General features: G+C 37.4%; 2 protein-coding genes across 4 annotated transcripts; both read right to left on the reverse strand.

The window, feature by feature from the left end:
* Positions 1-6,811: 6,811 nt before the first annotated feature.
* LOC121413806 (probable tubulin polyglutamylase TTLL2) lies at positions 6,812-13,108 on the reverse strand. 3 transcript variants are annotated; one of them, XM_041606765.1, is made up of 2 exons: positions 12,640-13,108; positions 6,812-9,295 (listed from the first exon to the last, which is right to left on the reverse strand). In XM_041606765.1, exon 2 carries the CDS (start codon positions 9,171-9,173, stop codon positions 6,921-6,923), a length of 2,253 nt encoding a protein of 750 aa, XP_041462699.1. In that variant the 5' UTR covers positions 9,174-9,295; positions 12,640-13,108; the 3' UTR covers positions 6,812-6,920. The 3 variants fall into 3 exon arrangements, with proteins under 3 accessions (XP_041462699.1, XP_041462702.1, XP_041462701.1); XM_041606768.1 differs by lacking the exon at positions 12,640-13,108 and adding an exon at positions 11,776-11,854; XM_041606767.1 differs by lacking the exon at positions 12,640-13,108 and adding an exon at positions 11,420-11,440.
* A 4,014-nt stretch (positions 13,109-17,122) lies between these two features.
* On the reverse strand, positions 17,123-21,745 carry LOC121413807. The gene is made up of 2 exons (XM_041606769.1): positions 21,449-21,745; positions 17,123-19,182 (listed from the first exon to the last, which is right to left on the reverse strand). The coding sequence occupies exon 2, from the start codon at positions 18,586-18,588 to the stop codon at positions 17,149-17,151; it is 1,440 nt and encodes a 479-aa protein (XP_041462703.1). The 5' UTR covers positions 18,589-19,182; positions 21,449-21,745; the 3' UTR covers positions 17,123-17,148.
* Positions 21,746-22,342: the final 597 nt, after the last annotated feature.

Genomic DNA, 22,342 nt, shown 5'->3' on the forward strand with positions numbered 1-22,342 from the left:
TTCCCATGTTGTCAAAAGTTTTACCATATTCCCTAGCCAAATTTACTTATGTCAGATTCATTCCTTTGTCACAACGATACGTAGATTTGTACTGAGGAAGATCTTAAGACAAATGGGGGATGTTGAGTCAAATGGAGGAAAATGTGTGGTACAAATTTAATGTTTTGAATTGGACGTTTGTTGACTGGAGCTATGTAATATTGTATTGTATATATTCTACATATTGTAAAATAAATAAATAAAAAGCATTTCAGAGAAGATTACAAAACAGATACAAGCAGAAAATGCAATAAAGACAGGTTTTGAAAGAAGAGCAAATAGAGTGTGGGTGTATTTATTTAACCATCTTCTTTTTATCAAGGTCTACCTAAAGCCCCAATCACACTTATTCCGAATCAAGCAGAATTGTTTGACCACCAGTTGGTCATTTAAATCTACCTCGAACACCGTTCGAAATTATACCCCTCAAATATTTTGAACATGACCAAAACCTTCGGGACGGCCAAAAGAAATGACAAAAATATTTCAAATGCACTCAAAATGCAGTCAGAATATTTAGAATGCACCGACAATGTCCAAGAATGTAGCACGAATTATCAATCTGACTCCATTGCAGTTCATTTTGACTAGTGTATGATGATTCACCTGGTCAATTTACTGAATTTCAACTCCAGTTTGAATAAATATGTTCCTCTCAAAAATTTCTAGATTTTTTGAATATTTGTTTCGTTCCAGCTTCTGCTTGATTCCTGCTGATTCTGAATAAGTGTGATGGGGGCTTAAACAAATGATTGAGAATTAGTAGGTTATCTTGTTACAACCCAATGGGGCCCTTATCTTTAAGCCATTTAGAGCCTTGTTCAGCAAGGTTGGACATAAAATCCCAACAACCTTTCTTTGTTTTCATGGTTTTGATTCAACTAAATGTAGTTTAATTGCAGCCTGTTTTTTTAACTCAGTTTTGAAGAAAAATAGGGGGCTGATCGACCCATATCTTTAATCAATTTTCTTCATTAAGACAATTCTGCTTATTCTTAACTATCTACATGTATTCACTCCATTCTCTCTTTGATATACAGTGTTGCTAAAAACTTTGTAAATCCCACCAGACGATGAAAATGTTTAAAAGTATTCAAGTTCTGCCATCTTTTAGATATTTAATTGTGAAGTCAGGCGATGAAATATTACATTCAATAAAGTTTGCTTTTCTGGACATTGTAGTGTTGTAATACTAAGCATGAATGAGTGCATTTTCTGTTTGGGTTCACTAACTTATTAGCACCTCTGTATTATTTCTCTCTTCAATTTCAATTTATTTTCTCATAAAAATCCTTACAAAAAACACTGAAATGCACCTCGAGCGGGCTTGTCAGGATAACGTACTAATACAGGGCAGGAGAGGTGGTCTTGCACAATTTCCTGAGAACTTTTCTTTCCTTTCTTTTACTTTTCAGACTGACATAATTTGAACAAAGAAATTATCATATTTTGGAGAAAAAGAAAAGCATGTTTATAAGGCAACAATAGTCAAAACTGACTAGTTTGCCTATTCAAAATAACAACAATTACATATATAAAGCATCGTATTAACAAAATAGAAAAACAACAAATAGAAATAAACTCTGGATTTAATATGAGAGGGACAGCAAGAAAGGAACAAGCCTTGTGATTAGCTGACCCTATAACATAATAATCATACAAAAACTTCAATAACAAAGATAGAAAAAAGCTTCTGAAATCATCAATTTCATCCTCTTGCTTGTCCAATTCCTCCCCAATCCACTCTCTTATTCAAGCTATTTCCATTTATTGTTTTCTGCTTTTCTTGCAGCTGTTTTTCTATACGTCTCATCCAACTTTCCTCTCATCTTCTCAATAGTCATTCTCTCATCACAAACTGTCTCAGAGAACTTCACTGAAGTAGGCGCAAAGACATCTGGGTCCAGCCTCAAAGATTTGTTATAATAACATAAACATGCAGTTTATATAACAAGCCTAACATCAGCCAATCAAATTTGAATGATTTCAGAAGCTTTTAAGACTATTCCTTGAAATTTGTGTATCATAACAAGTTTTGTGAAACAGGACCCTAGAACATCAAGTTTTGAAATCAATTTTTACAATTGATTGTAATATTTTTATTACAATCAATAAAGTACAATTTTGAACATAACTGTACAAATTGCTTGTATTTTTTTGTGTTTGTTACACAGCACTGACATAACAATGCAATATTCCTAGGGCCTAATTTCACAAACCTACCATTGATTGCTTTATTCATCAACTTCAAATGAAACATAAGTTTTGATTGGCTGATTGGTGTTTTACATTGGAAGTTAGCCAATGACAGCAGTTATTATATTTTGCCATTAACCTACCATTCATGTGCATGTAATCAAAACTTGTATGTACATGTATACACTGGACAAATGACAAGAGGCTACACAGATTTCAACATTAATACCAATAGATATCTCTGATCTAGCATTTATTATAGCTAAAAGAGAACTGGTATTTTTTTTCTTCACCAACAATACATCACGGCAAGCCCATGCAACCAAATAAGAAACCATGCACTATTATTATTGCCCATGAAAACAAATACAAAAACCATGCACTAATATTGTACTATATCACGCAAATCAAATTTGAAACCATATGCAGCATTACAAATACATCAAGTAATTGAACAATATGAATCTTAAAATCTGACATATTGGTAAGTTAAATCTCAAAATTTTGAAATCTTGAATTTTTTTTTAAGTGGGGGGGGGGGTGTCTCTGATAAACTTTTTCCTTAATGTCAAATGCAAATGGTATTATTTCATCATTTAACATATATCAATTGTGATGAATTATTCAGTTATATTTAAATGCTTTAGTCTGAAATGATGAACAAATACTGTATCATAATTCCTCCATGAATAAAAAATGACTTTCCCCAATCCTGATTACGGTTGTCTGCGAACTAGCCATGTGTCTGCAAGTAATCAGTTTAACCTGTGGAGTGTTTCATAACGCTGTTGAAAGTTACGAGTGACTTTACGAATGACTGATGACACTTTCTTAACAACCAAATCAACACCAATGAATACTTGCTTTGTATCGTATTCCACAAGAAAGGATTATCTATTGTCCGTAAAATCCACTGAAACTTCTGAACAGTTTCATGAAACACATACATGTAAACCACAAAAAGTGAGAAATAGACACATGTAAAAAGGCTCATTAAGCTATAGAGCAACAAGGCAACAATTTCATCATATCTTAATGAGAGTTCATTGGTATGAATCAATGACAAATATTTATGAGAAAACATTAATTATGATAATGTAAAATCGTAATTGCCCTGATAACTAAAGGAAATCCCTGTCAAGAAATCAAATACATACTCGTACACATTATGTACAATACAAAATGTAGATGAAATATTGTACCTATCTAAAAAAAAATGTAGATTTGCTCGAGTTCGGAAATACATCTACTGTACATGAGTATACATGTAAGCCATAATATATTCCTAGATTTACATTGAGATGTTGTGTTTTAGACTGCAGTAGTTGACGGAATGGAAGAACTATAGATTTCACAACAAATTTCATGTACACACCCCTCAAAATAAATTTACCACCAATCAATGAGGTAGAAAAGAAATTTAGAATTCCCTTTTATAGGGACAGTTGTCAATTACGGTTTGTATAATAGTAATGATTGAAAATGGTGGACTTTTGCTACTCCATTTCTTTGCATTTCATTTCATGACACATCATGGACAGGCTGTTAACTATAAAGTATAAATATTCATACTAAATGGGGGGGGGGGGGCTCTTGTAACTCCATTGAGGTGTTAATTGCTGACCAGTATGATAGGATTTTTTATCAAGGCAATAAATACCCAAGGCTCACTTGTTACTGTATCAATACCATATTTCTCCCATGTACAAATCATTTTATTTATTTATTCATTCATTTATTTATTGATTAATTAATCAATTGATTGATTAATTAATTAATTTTTTTTTTTGGGGGGGGCAACTGAAAAGAAAGTGAGAAAACATGAGCGCCATCTCTTTAATATTCTTCAAAAACCACTAACATGATACATTAATGATTTGTCTCATTTTGTATGCACATTAAAGCACTCCATGAACGTCCCCACTACTAACCACCTGAAGTAGATGGATGCATGTCCACATCAAGACAAGTTTCATAGTATACAGTTTGGATTATTGATTCATACCTTCCAAGTTGCTCCACATTTTCCTATCAAACTCACTAGCCTACATGTAATGGCCATACAAGACAGAAAACTTTAACATTTTCCAGTGTGTACAGAGAAAATTTCCTGAAGGCTATTTCCCCATGAAGCAAAATATACCCCTTTCCCTATTTTGTGCACATGTATATCCCACCAGTAATAACATAACAAACTCCATGTACCTAACTATTTAACACTTAACAGAAGTACATGTAGACGTTAAGTAAATATATGTGTGTACTACAGTCATAAATCTGCAAAACAATGAGAATCAAATAAATTTTTCTATTCTTTACTTAAACTTTTAAAACGTACACGGGGGGGGGAATAAAATCTGATCTTTTTTGCTGTATATTCTTACAACATGTACAAATCTATAGCCTAAATCAGATTAGGAAAAACAATCTTTTTAGGTTGAATTAATAGAGTTTGTAAATGGCATTTTCGTGTTTCACATGATAGCCTGCATGATAGTATACTTCATGCACCTCATACATGTACATGCACCTGGGTGTGACGGTGTCAAAATGTGGTGTCCAAAGCAAAGTTTTAAAAATGTTATGAGAACCTCTCAGATTTAATTTATAGCAAAAAGTGTCTACAGAAGATGAGCTGATTCAACCCCCAATCATTTCATGGTAACACATTAATTATTTTTTAAACAATCAACACCATGAACTTGTCTATTTCATTTGAAAACCATAATGACTACGGTATGTAAAACTCAATCAACATCTATGTCAAGTCAACGTGCAGTTGTCGGAAGAGAGTAGAATTTCATAGACAATCGTTGTCAGTTAAAATATATAAACAATCCCCATACCTACAATATTATAAAGAAGGCACACATCTATTTCAAAACTTCAACATTTATAATTTCAGATCAAAGTTTCAGCGAATCAATAAATGCTAGGAAGACATCAACTAAATATAGAATATTTACACTTATGATTTCCATTTGATAGTGATTTGATAAATTTGTATTATTATACTCAAAATGTAAAGCTAGAAAGGTACATAATTTATTGCTTGTTTCCTCTTCAGCATTCGTTTGTTTTTGTCCAATATAGGAATATGAAGGAAGATCAGAGTTAGTATTGCTATGGTTATGTGGAAGATTCACAAAGTTTTCACAAAGCCATCTTTGAAGTATTCAGTCGATTTCTTGTGAAACACTAAACTGCAAGGTCAACAAAAATACATAATGGTAACAACTAGGGAGGGCAGTGTAGGCCAGGCAAATGATTTTTTTGCATTTTTCAGACTTTTCACAACCAACTCCATAAATCTGCAACATTACATAATGTTTATTATAAAACGGGTTCAAGGATGTAGCCAATGGTGAGTGCGTATTCAAGTCACATGTTCATGCTTTAATTATGCGCAACCTTCCAGTCGTGCATTTTTCGTGCAGCACTGTGCATTTGTTGTGCAGCACTGTGTAATTTTTGTGCAGCATAAACTGATACGCGTTCAGTAAGAGGCTGGCTAGGATTTTGATGCGCTTACTTAGGCGCGCATAGTAGATACGCCTGTGATGTCATACTTGACAGTCTTGTGATGTCTTCGTCTGTGCGATCGTACACAAGTTGGAGGGATTTGAACAAGATTTCCATGAAAAATTAATTTTGCCGACCCGTTTTATAAAACAATTAATGCACATTTTAAGATTCATGATGTTAGTGACAATGCGAGCAACTCTCGGGCATTCACAATATTATGCAAAAGCACTCGCCGCAAGCGCCTCTTGCTTTCGCATAATTGTAAATACCCTTGAGTGTGCTGCATCGTCATAACACACTCATAAATGTGCATTAATTGTTTTACAATGCAGTGAATGGGGATGTTTAGGGCTTTTACAATTTTTCAAAGGGCTCTTTGGCAATATTTGGGAACCCCCCCTTGGTGTAAGCATTGCTTTTGTAGCATAATTTATTTAGTATTCAAATGAATCCCAATGTATATCATATAGATATGTTATGGTTTCCCTTTTCTTCCAGTTGTAATTACTATCAGTGATATATGTATACCGTATGTATTATACATGTATGTATCATTTTCATTTCTTTTTTTTTTTGGGGGGGAGTAGGTGACTATTGAAAAAACATCCCAAAAGGTATTGATATGGGCAGTGTTTCGTAAAAAATAACACACAAGTATTCTGTAACGATTTGCCCTCAGCCAATCCAATGGCACAATTTCAATAGATTGCAATTTTCAGTACTTTGTAATATAGCTGTACATCATGTTGGTTGCCCTGTATACTGTGAATCAACCACATTAGACATAAACATCTTAATAATTTCAGTGAAGTACATACACGTGCAAGTACTGTGTACAAGAATAGATATTTGATACTACAAGTAGTTTGCATAGGCGATGACGTCAATAGCAAAAGTGAGAAGTGTTACACATGTTGATCAACATCATTTCAGAAACAAGAAAATGTCAGTTCCCAGCAGTTTGCAATCACTCTTCAGTTTAATAGGCTGGAGGATATTTGCTACTAAAGAGTCAAACAGAGTGATATACTAGTATACTGTATAGTATTGCTTTATCAGTGTCTTCAATCAAGGAATTAAAAATAATTTCATCTGCAAGAAAGTTTACAGAGCATTTGGCAGCATTGGTACAAAACATCTCTACAAAATAAAAGTAATCATCAACCTTCTCCGCTCATAACTGGTTGCGATATCAGAGGGGTCCACTGTACTGTAACTTCCCTCTCTTGCTTGACGCTTCCACCAGAAACTTGCTTTTCCCGCAACAAGCCTCGAGTCAACTGCTTACTGGACTGAGCCTTGCAGATGGTCCTCCGAAGCGTCTTCTGGGTCTCCTTGATGATCGTACGGATATCAAGAGATGGAGCACTGGCACGGCGTGTCGCTTCGTTGAATGGAAAAGTCAAAACAAAGTCACCAACTCTTTGAGGGGGTGTCATTGAAGACTTTGCCTTGGAACCTTGCACACCTTGTTCAGTTCTCATGATTGATGGTGGACCATCTCTGGCCCCCATCTTCAAACCAGTTCTGGATGTCAAGGGTTTTGTCAGGGCAGATTTTTTCTTCAACTGTGCATGATCTAAAGATGATCCCTGCGAGTTGCCTGATGGAAGGATGCCACCTTTCCTGGACGTCTTTGCGTATTGATTGCTTTGCGTAGGTTCCGTGCTGCATGACCCTCTGGAAGGTGGATGCAGTTGACTCTGCGACTTGCTCAGAGACATGCTAGATAATGCCTCCACTCTGCCACCATCAAGTTCAATGGAGGAAGGATTACCAAGGGAGTTGGATGAGGGTCTCCGACGAGGCGATGAAAGGGGAGTGCGCTTTCGTTGCTGACTACGTATCAACTCCCTCCTACTGTCCAGTTGCTTTCGGGCATCCTCCAGACTTGGCAGAATATTCTGAATGCCATTGCCAGACTTATTTGACTGAGAGCTATTGGGTTCATTGCACAACTGCTCATCTTGTGATGATTTGGAATCCTGTAAGCTTACTTCACTAGGTGTTCGCTTGCAAGCAGCCCTTATCTCATCATCATAGTCCTCCTCTGCGTCCTCTGCTAAGTGTTTTTTACCTGCTGAATTTGAAGGAACCTTCTGAACACTGCCCTTGGTGATAGGGGCTAGCTTGGCACCGCTCGTAACTCTACTCCTTGAAGAAACTTTAGAGAGGGATGATTTAGACCCAGCTTTGTTGACTTTACCTACAGGACCAAGAATAGGTTTATCTCTCACTGCAGACTTAGGTATAACCCCTCTCTTGCTTGGCATGAGAAAGCTGTGTCTATTTGAGTTGTAAACTTGTTTTTGTTTGAGCTTCACAAACTTCTCCCCTCCGCGATTCTCATCTCCCTCTTCAAAATGCATGAGGTCTAGAATATCATTGATAAGTGGTCTCTTGACGTTATGATCCACAGTGCAGTCCAGTCCTAACGCAGGACTGAAGTTTACTTCAAGCAGCCACGGCTTGAGATTATCGTCAATTAGAATGTCATAACCAAACAATTCCACACATCCAGGAGACTTGGGCACTGTAGGTGCTTGAGCCAGCATGGTCAATGTTACAATGTTGCATATCCTCTGCCAGATGACCTCATCATTGATACCTTGTTGATTGAAGTAGTTCCTAAGCATAGTGAGACTCCACTTGCAGCCAGGTCCTACACCTTCCTTATGAGCAGTGTAAGAAGGGCCTAGCTTGTTGATGCTTGTATTTGTCAAGTGGCAAAACATATTCCCTAAAGAAGACAGATCAAACTTCTCTGTGCTGAATCGAACAATCCCTTCCTGGTACATGTAGATATGCAAAGGGTTGAAGCTGGTTACCAGGACATAAATGCGAAGGTCAAACTTGTAGCCTCCTATGAGAAGGGGGTTGGTGATGTACCTCTGGGCAACTGCACTGCAGTCATAGGTCAGGTCAGATAGGTCTTTGAAGATGAAGATGCCACGCCCCCTGGACATGTCAGCGGGTTTGCATATCCACAAAGTTTTCTTGCCAGATTCCTTATCCGTTTGCTGCCTTTTGGAGTACTCTGCAACAAACTTGGTGTAGTCGTTGGGCAGGTTGAATCCATTTGGAGTGAAATTGAAGACTGCTGACCCATACACACCCTTCATCCGTCTCATATTCCTTGCTAGGGTGTCCTTCTTGGTGATAGCAATGGTCTTTGGGAAGTGGTTCAAGCGTTGCCATGGCATCAGGTCTGTATAGTCGCAGAGGCGAAAGCGGCTGGTGCGCCACCACAGGTTCCAGTCAAATTCTTCCATCTCACCCTCCACAAACTCCTCCCATCCCCTATCCAGAAGGACATCGCGTACCACTTCAGGTCCCACGCCATTCTCGTTGATTCTGAAAATTAGTGGCTTTGTGTTGCTTGGAGAAGCACAGCCATGATTCTCAGACAACATTTCTGTCTTTTTTTCTCACCAGTCAACCATCATGCTCTTGGACTCGGTAGATCCATGGTACAGCATGACATCATCAATTAAGTAGAAATGTACATCAGTTGTCCAAAACACAGAATTTCTATCTGTACATGGAGAAAGAAAAGGAAAATAAATTCGTGAATAATCAAATACTGGTACTGTTCATTATTTTGGTCAATTTAAGAATCTTTAGACAAATATGCACAATTTTTTTTAAATCTTGTTCAATTAGGGAAAAAATAAATATGATATTAAGAAAAAGAAAGGGAAAATGAATGCTCTGAATACCATTAGGACAGATGGAAGGTATATTTGAATGTGCACCCCATTAATGTACATGTAAGTTTGGCACATTTAATTCCATCAGTCTCAAACTTTTGAACAGAGCAGAACTTTAATAAGAAACGATGCCTGCCCATCTATCTCTCACTAGAATGTGAAGAAAAAGCTCAGCACTCTATAAACATACAAGTTTGCTTTTGAGCTTAGCCAGAGTAGGTCCTAATCAATATATGTTTGCACACTGAAATGGCTACTAGAAGGGAGGCTCAAGGACTACAAAAGATATTACATAGTGTAAGACACACAGTGCAAATAATGCAAAAGGGCTACATGTAAATGACGGATACTTTATGTTGCTACATGACGAGTGCCACTACACAAATAGAAGTTGTTGAGATCCAAGCACATTTGGAGGATAATGACAGAACGTTTTAGACCCATACAGGCAAAAACAAACAGAAATTAGATGAAATCCCTGCTCTGACCCAGCAAATTAAAGTCACAATAAAAGAGCTATTCTTGTGAAGGATCTCCATATTTATGATCATTTTCGATTTGGCAATTTTTCTTGTTTCTTAATGCTTTGAAAGCAGAGTTATTTTTCCTCACCTTTCTCATAATTAGGAGAACATAAAGAAAAGTTGGTTTTTACAGTTAGACGGTCATAGGAGATAACCCCCCCACACACTTTAGTTGTAAATGCACAATATAAGGTGTCTTCGGAAGACATATCATCCAAAGTAAAAAAATAGTACAATGAGATAAAGTGGAATGACAAATCCAAAAATTAAGAAGGTAAATCTTTTGCACTGAATTGACATCAAACAAGAAATATCAGATGGGATAGGAACAAAAGGAGAGGTAAACATGGCTGAGGCATGTGTGTGTGAGAGAGAAAGCGAGATTTTGAGAAAAGAGAGACAAGACAGGAAAGGGATAAGATAGGTAACGAACCCTGGACAATACATGTACATGATACCAACCAACATTTTGACAGATCTATTTCAAGCAGGTCTTACTTTCATAGTTTGAAGTTTATTAAAAAAAAGTCCTGAGAGTTTTGTTTTTTAGAGGATTTTCCATAAATTGTTGTTAGAGCCAGTGCCAGAATGTCCCAGAATGTTTCCAGTCCCTCCCCAAATTTCAGGCAAGCCAAATAAGTTACATAGTATTGCCAAAAGTTGGCTTGAAAGTGATGGGGCCTAAAGTCAGACTTTAGCCAGTTGTGTTTCCCGACAGGTTGTGTGTCCGGACAATCAATTTTGAACAGCCATTTGAATATGTTAACAAGCAAAGTTTCATCAGTTAGAGTGCAAAAGTCTTGGGCAATATTACATAGAACAAACTGAAAAAACTATTGTATTCATATTTTTTGTCCAAGCCAAAACCAAAGACAAAAGTTAAGAAAAGGGAAAGTTTCAAAATTAAAAGTTAAGGGTCCGGACACTCGACCCCATTGGCCCCGGTCACTTCACTTCAGTCATGTCTGTCAGTTAGCAAATTAGAACGCCTTAATGAGTTTTATAAAATAGCTCTGTATTTTTAAGCATCGTGATTGGCCAGTACGCGTCACAGGACATCCAACTTTTTTGGTGCACTGCATGGCAGTGCAAAAGGTGCGCAACGAAAATTGATATTGCACGCTCGAGCAAACCAGTGCGGTAGAAGTCCAACAAAACTGTACTGTAACTTTTTAAAAATTTGTTTATGTGTTGCTATTTTATAAAACAAATAATGCACTCGCTCTGTCGTGCGTAAAAGTAAATGCAGAGAAAGCTCGGTTTCTTCAGATGATGCACACTGGGCACTCGTCGCAAGCGGCTCGTGCACAGTGTGGCATCTATTAAACCCCGCGTGCTCTGCATTTCCACACTAACACACTGGGCCGCAAGTATTATCTGGACTGTAGGACCTATAACTAGATTTAATCACAACTAGTTTCTTACCAAACTTGAATAAATTGTCTGCTCAACAAATGCACATCACGTTTTTGGCAGATCAATGAGTGACATTGTTTGCAATGACAATTGACAAGACATGATGAAAAAAGCTGCAGCTGATCTGTGAACGAAGTTGTTCCGCCTTGACCTCGAAAGTCAGGAGTCTGGTGCTATCTCGGTCTCATCATGCTCTCAAATTTTGCCGTGTTTGTAATTCTAGACGTCCCATATTACCTCAGAGTCAGACGTGCACATCATCCTCACCATCATTTACCAGTCCGTAATAATGACGCCGCGACTGTCACGCGACAATACGAGCTAGCTAGCTACGATACGCCGGAGCGATGGCCGGCCGGGCTTACCGTGGAATCGTACGTGGATGCAGGAAGCTGGGTCCGGAGTACGAGTCGCTCGAGATCCGGCGGCCACTGCACTCGCCTGCTTACGGTAATCAGAGCTAGCGCTTTATAGCTGGCACAGTTGATACGTAACTTGGTTACGCATTACAACAAGAGAGGGCGCACTATGAATTACTAGTCACAGAGATACGATCTTACAGCAAGAGTTTTAAAAAAAAAAAAATTTATTACGCGTGAACAAAAAACATAATTAGGCTAAACAAGTTATTTTATTGGTTCTTGATGAATGCAGACATGTAAGTTGCTTCCAACGTTTTTCACACAAACCTATGGAAGGATAGAAAATACTAATACCCATACTATTAAAATGGCACTGTACATACTCCACATCGGACCTGCCTAATATAATACGACAAGTCGGTGGACTGTACTTTATCAGAAGAAGAAGATGAAAAAGCGAAACAAAAGCAATGCATAATATTTCTCAGTATAGGCCTACCAAGGGCAGATAGAGGATTTTAAAAAGGGGATGAGAGCGGGTCCATTTTTGTAAAAGAAAAATTTGACAAGCAAAGAAAAAACAAGAAAGTCCAACAAAACTGTACTGTAACTTTTTAAAAATTTGTTTATGTGTTGCTATTTTATAAAACAAATAATGCACTCGCTCTGTCATGCGTAAAAGTAAATGCAGAGAAAGCTCGGTTTCTTCAGATGATGCACACTGGGCACTCGTCGCAAGCGGCTCGTGCACAGTGCGGCATCTATTAAACCCCGCGTGCTCTGCATTTCCACACTAACACACTGGGCCGCAAGTATTATCTGGACTGTAGGACCTATAACTAGATTTAATCACAACTAGTTTCTTACCAAAGTTGAATAAATTGTCTTTAGTCTGCTCAACAAATGCACATCACGTTTTTGGCAGATCAATGAGTGACATTGTTTGCAATGACAATTGACAAGACATGCTGAAAAAAGCTGCAGCTGATCTGTGAACGAAGTTGTTCCGCCTTGACCTCGAAAGTCAGGAGTCTGGTGCTATCTCGGTCTCATCATGCTCTCAAATTTTGCCGTGTTTGTAATTCTAGACGTCCCATATTACCTCAGAGTCAGACGTGCACATCATCCTCACCATCATTTACCAGTCCGTAATAATGACGCCGCGACTGTCACGCGACAATACGAGCTAGCTAGCTACGATACGCCGGAGCGATGGCCGGCCGGGCTTACCGTGGAATCGTACGTGGATGCAGGAAGCTGGGTCCGGAGTACGAGTCGCTCGAGATCCGGCGGCCACTGCACTCGCCTGCTTACGGTAATCAGAGCTAGCGCTTTATAGCTGGCACAGTTGATACGTAACTTGGTTACGCATTACAACAAGAGAGGGCGCACTATGAATTACTAGTCACAGAGATACGATCTTACAGCAAGAGTTTTAAAAAAAAAAAAATTTATTACGCGTGAACAAAAAACATAATTAGGCTAAACAAGTTATTTTATTGGTTCTTGATGAATGCAGACATGTAAGTTGCTTCCAACGTTTTTCACACAAACCTATGGAAGGATAGAAAATACTAATACCCATACTATTAAAATGGCACTGTACATACTCCACATCGGACCTGCCTAATATAATACGACAAGTCGGTGGACTGTACTTTATCAGAAGAAGAAGATGAAAAAGCGAAACAAAAGCAATGCATAATATTTCTCAGTATAGGCCTACCAAGGGCAGATAGAGGATTTTAAAAAGGGGATGAGAGCGGGTCCATTTTTGTCAAAGAAAAATTTGACAAGCAAAGAAAAAAAAAAAGAAAAAGAAAAAAAGGTCCCCACTTGCATATGCATGTCATGGGTGCCTCGTTCTCTTTTTTTACGGGGTGTTATTACGCGAATTTATCAGAAAAAAAAAAAAACAACACCAAAAAGAATTCGACTGCATACTATCGCATGGTTTTTGCCCCCCTCACCTGGTCTGCTATCGATAAAATGCACCATAAATCGATTCCTAATTTATTATTCGATTGCCATCATAATATAGGTCAAAATAATGTCCAGATATAAGTTAAGCTAATGTATATGTGTTATAACAGTTTCTACAGCCCCCCCCAAAAAAAACATAAGACGTTTAGAAACACCAGCTTCATTGAACTCAGAAATACCTTAAATGCATTAGCCGATGATAAAGGGACTTACAGTTTAATAAAACAAGATTTTTATTAAACTGTAAGTCCCTTTATCATCGGCTAATTTGCCTCATCAATCTCATTCATTAATTATGAAATATCGGCCGATAATCTTTTCTAGAAAAAAATGATGGTCCTTGCCCCTCAGTATTGAAAAGTAAAAAAAAATGTATACTGTCAACGTTAATTTTTTTTCCAATGGAAAATGTGACGTGAAGTATGATTTTCATTCAAATGGGCATGCATTGCAAGACCACGCGCTTTGTTATATATATATATACCATCAATCGTTTTATAAAATTGGTGTGGAATAACATAAACTTCCAATGCTTTAGTAATGTAATAATAATTCATATTTTCAAAGAGATATATAGTCTTCAATATCATTCTGTAAGAGTCTTTAACGATAGGATGGGGATGTATTTTTGAAGGCCGGCTACTTGTTCTCCTGTCTTGGAGAGTATCCCATTTTAAAATAATCAACACTACTTGTGCGTTGATACTTGTTAGATACAAATCGTGCTGCTCTTCTTTGAGTTTTTAAAGTTTATCTTGAAGATTTTCTGGTGGGGATCCCACACGGAAAAAAAATATTCAATTGTTCTATTTGAACCTATTAAAAAAACGTTGATCGATCAATCAATCAATCAATCAATCAATCAATCAATCAATCAATCAATCAATCAATCAATCAATCAATCAATCAATCAATCAATCAATCAATCAATCAATCAATCAATCAATCAATCAATCAATCAATCAATCAATCAATCAATCAATCAATTAACTCACTTTTATGGCATTAATGTTCAGTGTATTTTTTTTCACTCAGTAGTTTAATCATCAAGGCATATTTTCATTTTCCCTCTCAAATCTGAGGTAATATTGAAACATAATGTGGTCAACTGGTCATGATAGTGATATTTAATCCCCTTTGTGGCATTTTCATTGATTGATTTAAGTTTCACCAGTTTACACGAGAATTTTCAAAAAAGACTACTCTATTAGCATGAAGTGCTTTCGCATGCCTTTCAAGTGGCACAGGAGCAAAATGATCGCAACTTTCAATTAAGGTATGATGGCCACTAACATATCTAACTCGTCGGATCTCCTCCGGCGGCTTCTTTAGTGTTGCAATCATGTGAGGGTAAATATGTACACGTATATATATATCATATTATCAGTTTATCTTTTGTTTAACTTTGTATTTTTTTCGTTTACTTTAATTTTGTTTATTCATTGTTCTGCGGTGTAAAATTAGCCTATCGCGGGGCACTGGGGGTGCATGAGACATCGGCCGAAGGGGTTCTGCCTCCCTCACTAATCCTATCCTCATATTAAATATTGTCGTTTGTTTCACATAATTTTATAGGCCTAATATTTGTCTATATATTGAATTTTCATCAAGATATGGAATACATTTCAACTGAACAAAACCTGGTCATAAATGAACATCGGACTCTAAATCCACCTACGCACTATCGACAACTCTTCAATGTCCAGGAAGCAAAGATGGCACCTTGAAAATTTATGACCAGGAGTTAGGCCAACAAACATGAAAATGGAAAGAACAGCAGTAACATGATTGCAGTAAGTGAATTTCCAAAGAGACTTTTGTTTTTTTATTTATTTTTCTTCAAAAAATAATACGATTGAGGTAGGTCTATGTGTAAACGAACCGTGCACGCATAAATAAATCAGCTATCTATCGACTCGAACTTGCATAATACCGGTTAATGACTTCATGTGCATACTCATTAAGGCAATATAAACTTTTGTGCATAATTTAGAGCGGTCTATTTCCAATACAAAGTGATGCGGGTCTTATACATAATATACATATTGAATTATACATTATCAAAAAGGAATATAATATTGTATTTGAGTCAACATTCAATTGCCACAATTATCACGAACAGATTGATTGCATTCGCAGAAAATAACACACCGACAATCGCTGATACTGCTAGACATGGCAGACCGAGGTTCAATGAGGTTGGTTAATTGATCATTATATCAGTCTATATTGCTATGATTGCCAAACACACGTATTTACCGTATGATTCTGCGAAGCATAACATACTTCCGTCATTAATTTGTTTTTTTGTTAATTATTGTCAATATTCAATATGAAATGTAAGCAATGACAAATTGGAGCATCATCATTTTTTGGCTGATTTCAGGGGAAACTCAATACACAAAGAACTATAAATAATGGACTTTTGTATGGACTTATGGTCAAAGAGCAATAAACCGCATTCCAACTCAATTTCGCCCCAACTTGGACTTCATGCTATTTCTCATTCATGCATTGATGTTAGCTAAATTATAACGTTCATATAACGAACATAATGGATTATGTTCATAATCCATATAATTACATGTACACTCTAAACGAGTAAGACTGGAAGAGGGGAAATAAGCCGAATCAATGATATCGTTTGTAACTCCTTGGTCTTAATGGTATTTTACCCTTTTTCATCCTGTCATTTTGAGAGTGTACCCCTTATAACTAGAAGGTATTAATTTCCACAATCTTAAATTACTGAAAACAGTGAGAATCCTTATTTTTCAGCTAATGTTCTATGAAATAGTAAAGACTACGTGGTTTACCTTTTTGATATTCTCTTCTTTACGCAAGGTCATGCTATATTACGACCCACTTATATTTTTCAGAAATATATCATGTAAAATTTTATTTTGAATGTGGTGAATATCTGCTTCTATAGGTATACAGGTTCAAATACATTTTAGATTGTGTTACATACGAATGAATGCGTGACAACATGCTTCGTAAATGGTTGAGTCTCTGCTAGGATTCGACACAGTGCCCGATAAGCTTCCGAAAACAAAAATTAAGGTAACATTTCTATTATATTTATTTCAAAAGTTTGTTTCAATTAACGAATAAAGCAGGAAAACAAAATCATTGCATCCATGCACCCAAAACACTCCCAAGGCAGTGAAAAGCATTAAAATACTGGGTTTGAGCATATCTTTCGCTTATACATGTTATATCGAAATGCCAATAACATTAGCTAAAGTTATGCAATACAATAGATCACCTGAGTTCTACTTGAAATAATGTTTATTCAAACATAAAAATTCAATACAGAACGCAGAATTTGGCAACGCTGCATGGTGGCAACATTTTTGCATGCTTGCTTACCCTTAGAAGTGACCGAATTGATCATGTTATATATCTGTGTTTCCTATAACCGTAGACAACTACCCTGTCCTTGGTGAAAAGGACCCATCTATTTATTGCCTTCCATAATTTCACCATGCTATCATCCGGGATGAATTTGTGAATGTGAAAATTTCGATGCCTTGGATTCTCACTTCTGTAATGTGCAAGTCGTATTTCAGTATAGGGATTCAAAGTCACACTGTCACCGCCGAGTTTCATGGCGTGTATCTTGAAGTAATGCACCCATTGGGGACGGATGAAACACTTTTCGCGACCACGCCCTTCTCGAGTCGGTTCGGGACTCCGCCAAGGATTTCTCTCGATGACAGAATTTCCCGACATGATCGCCTTGCTAACGTTCGACGACGGACGCGAAAAGAACCAGTTCCGAACGCGGACGATGCCCACCGATGGCGGTAGCTTTTCTTCAAACCCGTGCAGGAAATCGACCAGTCTGGTGGGTGCCTCGAACATCGGCTGCATAAATTCATCGACGTCGATTTTAAGGATCCAGTCCGTGTCGTGTCGATGTCGCCAAAGGCAGTCGTTTTCATGAGCGATTTGGACCTCGAGGTATGTCTTTGTCGGTGTGAAAGTATGCGCCCAAGGGATTATGGTGACGAACCCAAGGCTGATGAAGCGATCGAGAACTCCTACCAATGTTCCATCTTTAGAATTGTCATACACATACACATGGTCGATCCCCATGTAACGGTAATACAACAACCAATCTTCAAAGTATTCATCAACGTTATTGACCATCGTACAAATGGATACATAATGGACTTTATTCCATCCGGCTTTACAGAGTGGTATGTTGCGATAGCTTTGAACCGGAGTTGAGAGTTTGGTGAGGTCCACCTCAAGCTTGGCTGGAAGATCATGCGGTAAGAAAGAGGTGAAGTAGATTGCCGGGACCGGGCAGGTCATGACGAAGACATACTGCGGCTGTGCACCCATGCTGCGATCATCAACAATCAAAGGATCTACCATCGATACATTGCCATCGGGAAATTCGCAAAGGAAAGTATCGTTGATCCACGAATCATTCTGAAAGTGAGTGCCGATAAACACGACGTTCCTATCGACCACGTCTACGAAAGCGGAATTGATTGTCGGCATGCCGTCGCACTGTATACGATCACGGAAGAAGCAACCGTCTCCTAAAGCCTGATCGTCAATCACCTCAATCTTAGCTTTGCAAGACGACAGTGGTTGGTCCCTAAGACTTGGTAAATCCAGAAGTTCCCTGAGCTTTGTATCGGAACTATGTACAAAGCCTAGACTTGATAGAGATTTGTCCTGAAGCATGAATGACAATGATCCAATGAGATAAAGCACGATAGTCACCAGAGCAAGGGAGGGCCAAAACCTTGACTTACATGATAAAATTCTTCCAATGCGGAGTGCACCTAAACGAAGTGTCGGCCTGGTGAGCATTGTCACTGACGAGTATCTTGCTAGGCCCTATGAATAATACTTTTGACAGTCCCTCACGATCAGCTCTTTCTACATTATTGTCCAATATATATTTACTTCCGTTTGTAGAGACCTGGAGGACCAGGTAATACCAATAACGGCATCCTCTTTTTGTTTAATCTCGAGGTATCTTTGATGAAGTTCATATAATCATTTCCTGATCTTAGTTTCTTAGTCCATATTTTTACACTCATTCTCATCTTCTATGTTGTTCCTGGAATAATCTTTACACAGACGCCCGCGTCTTTTTTTCTGGAACCCTTGATTTATAGACTGGATCATGTCTCTGCACGAACCCGACCTCGTTCACTGAATTATATTATTTAAGTAAATCTAGAAAATATAAAAGCCAATGATTATTTCCTCCATGTTTCCTTCAGAAGTATCGTATAAGATGTTCGTCAGGATCGTTCAGCCATTGCAGTGTCTTTGAAGAAGCCTCGGCTACATCACCATTGCACTCTTATTCTACACGAGGTTATCATCAAACTTAGTTCTGTCGGTGAAAGATTTTCAGTAGGTTTGTGCAGCATCTTGGCATATCGTCAGGCTTGTCTAGATGTAAAAGAAAAGAAGAAACAACAGAACATTATTTTATATTATATGATAATTAAGGAAGCTAATATCTTTATGCCACAATTTCTTACAATAAGAATTCGCGAGATGTGTAATTTTGAATGAGTATCATCATTTATTTGTTTTGAGTTCATTTACCAATGAAAGGGAGACTAGTCCAGTCTACGGACTGTCTGGACCATAGTATCTAAGTTTATAAGCAGCTACTCCATGTTCATTTTTCAAGGAAACAGGTTTATTTTAGCTACACTTGCTTTTGATGTCCTATGTTCTATGCCACTATTTTCGAGTTTTTATAGCAAAAAAGAATATTGATATTAATTTTCACAAAACAAGCCTCGAAGCTGAGCACATGAATAAATGAACATTCGAGCCTTGTTGTGGCGAAATCTTTGGTCAGAATGTATTTCATCAAATTTCTTTATGGAACAAAGTTGGAATTAGATCTCCACCCGTAGACGCACTTCTGATTACTGCTAGGATGTAGTTATTTATGAGGATGTCGGGTCAGGGGCGGGTCCAAGATTTTCCAAAGAAAAAATTTGGCAGCCACCCCCAAAAAGGTCTCTTGCTTATGCACGACATGCATTTTTAAAGACTTTAAAGAAGGGGGGGGGGTGGGCAAGGGTCGGATGTGCCCCTCTGGATCCGCCACTGTGTCGGATAACGATAGTTACGTTTCTTATTCATGTTATAAGATAAAAAAATGTCGAGTCAAACCCTTGTAAAGAATCTAATCATTTGCAAAATCCGATTGAGTTGATCTGATAAAACTATCCTAGGCAATCATGATAATGGGCATGGGCGAAAGGTGATTTTTCCCAGTAGGCCCTTTCTTTAGAAAAAAAAGGTATAATTAATAAGATACAAAAGGTTTGGGTTCTATACCAGGGATTTTCTGGTATAGATAAAAGAAAAACGTAGTTCTCGTTTTCCCTTGGCTGTTTACCAAGGAAACACTATCGGTTCAAACCCTCATTAACATCTATTGAACCAGACAAAAGCAGAATGTATTTTGATTTCCTTATAGCGTGCAAGCATCGTCTCATAATGAACTCACGCCATTAGCTTAAACGCAAAGAGGGTGTTGAAAGAAAGCTAACTTCAACCTACTATTACAGTCTTTATTAGCATCATAATTCGGTGCCTCATGTTAATTATTCTTGTCTCCAATGGTGTATATAACTCGACATTTTCAATGATTGGCATGACTGATTGGCCAATACTAGAGCAAAACCTTCGTAACGTAACATACAGTACTTGAATGTAATTTAATGTCCATAATTTTGAGGCTCTTGGCAGTTGACGACTACATACCATTAGTGATTGTTAAACAGTACCAGACATGAAATTATTTTTTTTATGTTCTAACATATCTTTATATATTTCAGCACATAGGGACTATCTTTTGTGAGTGATATTCCCTTTCCAAGTAACGTCATTAAAAACATTATTGTTATTATCATAAGGTTGATTACTTGCCTAAATCACCGAGATTACATTTAATGACCGCGGCAAAGAATATAACATTATTTAATGAATCAATAAAAATAAATAAAAAGCCAACCCCCATCAATACCGAAAGAGGTACAGTCTGTAATATGCAAGAGTCTCAATCATGAAAGTAATAAAAAAAAAAATGACCCGGAAATGCCAAGGGAATGGATAATCTTTTTAGTTCGTTGATATTTACATGATGTACAAGACTGAAAATAGGTAATATGCCTTACTAAATGATATTGAACTTACATTCGTGTGTTATTTATCTTATTTTTTATCATGGAGCTATCAACACATAGCTCCATATATTTTATCACCAAAGATCACACTGACAAATCCCCGGCCCCTTAGATAGTTCACCTGAATTTATTTTGGGCATCCTTATATGCAAACGGATAAAAACTGCATTTTGTATTCGCCAAAGATTGGTTTTGGAATTCGGGCATATCACTGCAACACATAGGAATGTGATTTTGATCATTTTTATACCGCATAACAATTACTAGTAATACGTCATGCTAGTCAGGCAACACATATTCATAACATGGCTTTCATAAATCTCCCACTCATTACTTGCCCAGTACCTTAGACAAAGGGGATAAAGGGACCTACACACCTGATACACCAATAAACAAACGATTCTACAGACATGCTCACATAATGCCTGGAAAGGGCCGGATAAAAGCACATTTAAAACTTGACACAGTTAAACAGCGATATCTACAGTGCTACATTTGATAATTACCTTGTTTTACGATGGAACCAGTACCATTTGTTTTCAATCTTGTCACATGTTCACTTCAACAGTAAAACTGTTCTTCCTCAATCACGCCAGTCTGAAGCTCTACGAAATTGGGTTTGGTATGAAAGTGGGAAACGGCGGTGATAGATGGTGATACCGTGACACGTCCATCGTTTATTTCGACTTAATACGAACGCTGTATTATTAACAGGTCCACTTTATTCATGATTTTTAAGACGAGTGTTTGCTTTCTCAACGATGTTCCGGCGACCTTTACCCACGAGTGGCCAATGTGCCGAGGAACGGAACAAAAGAAGAATATCGCCTAAGAACATGAAGAAAGGTCTTTAGTGCTCAGTGTTACGTAATATCAAACGGGATTCGGAGAGATGAACAATAACGAAGTAAAACCTCAAACACAGACATAATTATGCATTCCCTCGGGCTTAAAATATTTCTCTTAAGCAGAGATCCCCATTTACGCAAACTTTTTAAAAGAAGATTTTAAAAAGTTACAAGTTAGTTTATCTGCTAAAGAGCTACCCTCATTATTTTCTACATTTTATTTTGCTGATCGCGAATGTTTTGAGAGAAAATGAGTCAGTAGTTTTTAGCCCATCTATGTAACAAGTATTTTTTTTCCTATAATGTAAATATTCTGAGGCCCATCATGTCAGAAGTGAATAGTTGTAAACTATCTTTCCATGCCTTCAGAATACGCAAAACGCATAGGCTTATTGAGAAAGAAACTTTTAATAAATTTTGTGTCTCTTAAAAAACAACCACCCTCTCCATATCGCTCTTGCACGCATTCTATAGTCCTCTACTCTTCTTTTTTTAATATCCACATTTTCAAACTCGCTGAATACGGTGAAATCTTTCGTTTATTCTTCTCCG

Source organism: Lytechinus variegatus, chromosome 4 (genome assembly GCF_018143015.1).
Source record: "Lytechinus variegatus isolate NC3 chromosome 4, Lvar_3.0, whole genome shotgun sequence".
Taxonomy (NCBI): domain Eukaryota; kingdom Metazoa; phylum Echinodermata; class Echinoidea; order Temnopleuroida; family Toxopneustidae; genus Lytechinus; species Lytechinus variegatus.

Coding starts and splice junctions, on each gene's coding strand:
- LOC121413807 (XM_041606769.1), bottom strand. CDS start 18,588: ATGCTCACCAGGCCGACACTTCGTTTAGGTGCACTCCGCATTGGAAGA.
- LOC121413806 (XM_041606765.1), bottom strand. CDS start 9,173: ATGTTGTCTGAGAATCATGGCTGTGCTTCTCCAAGCAACACAAAGCCA.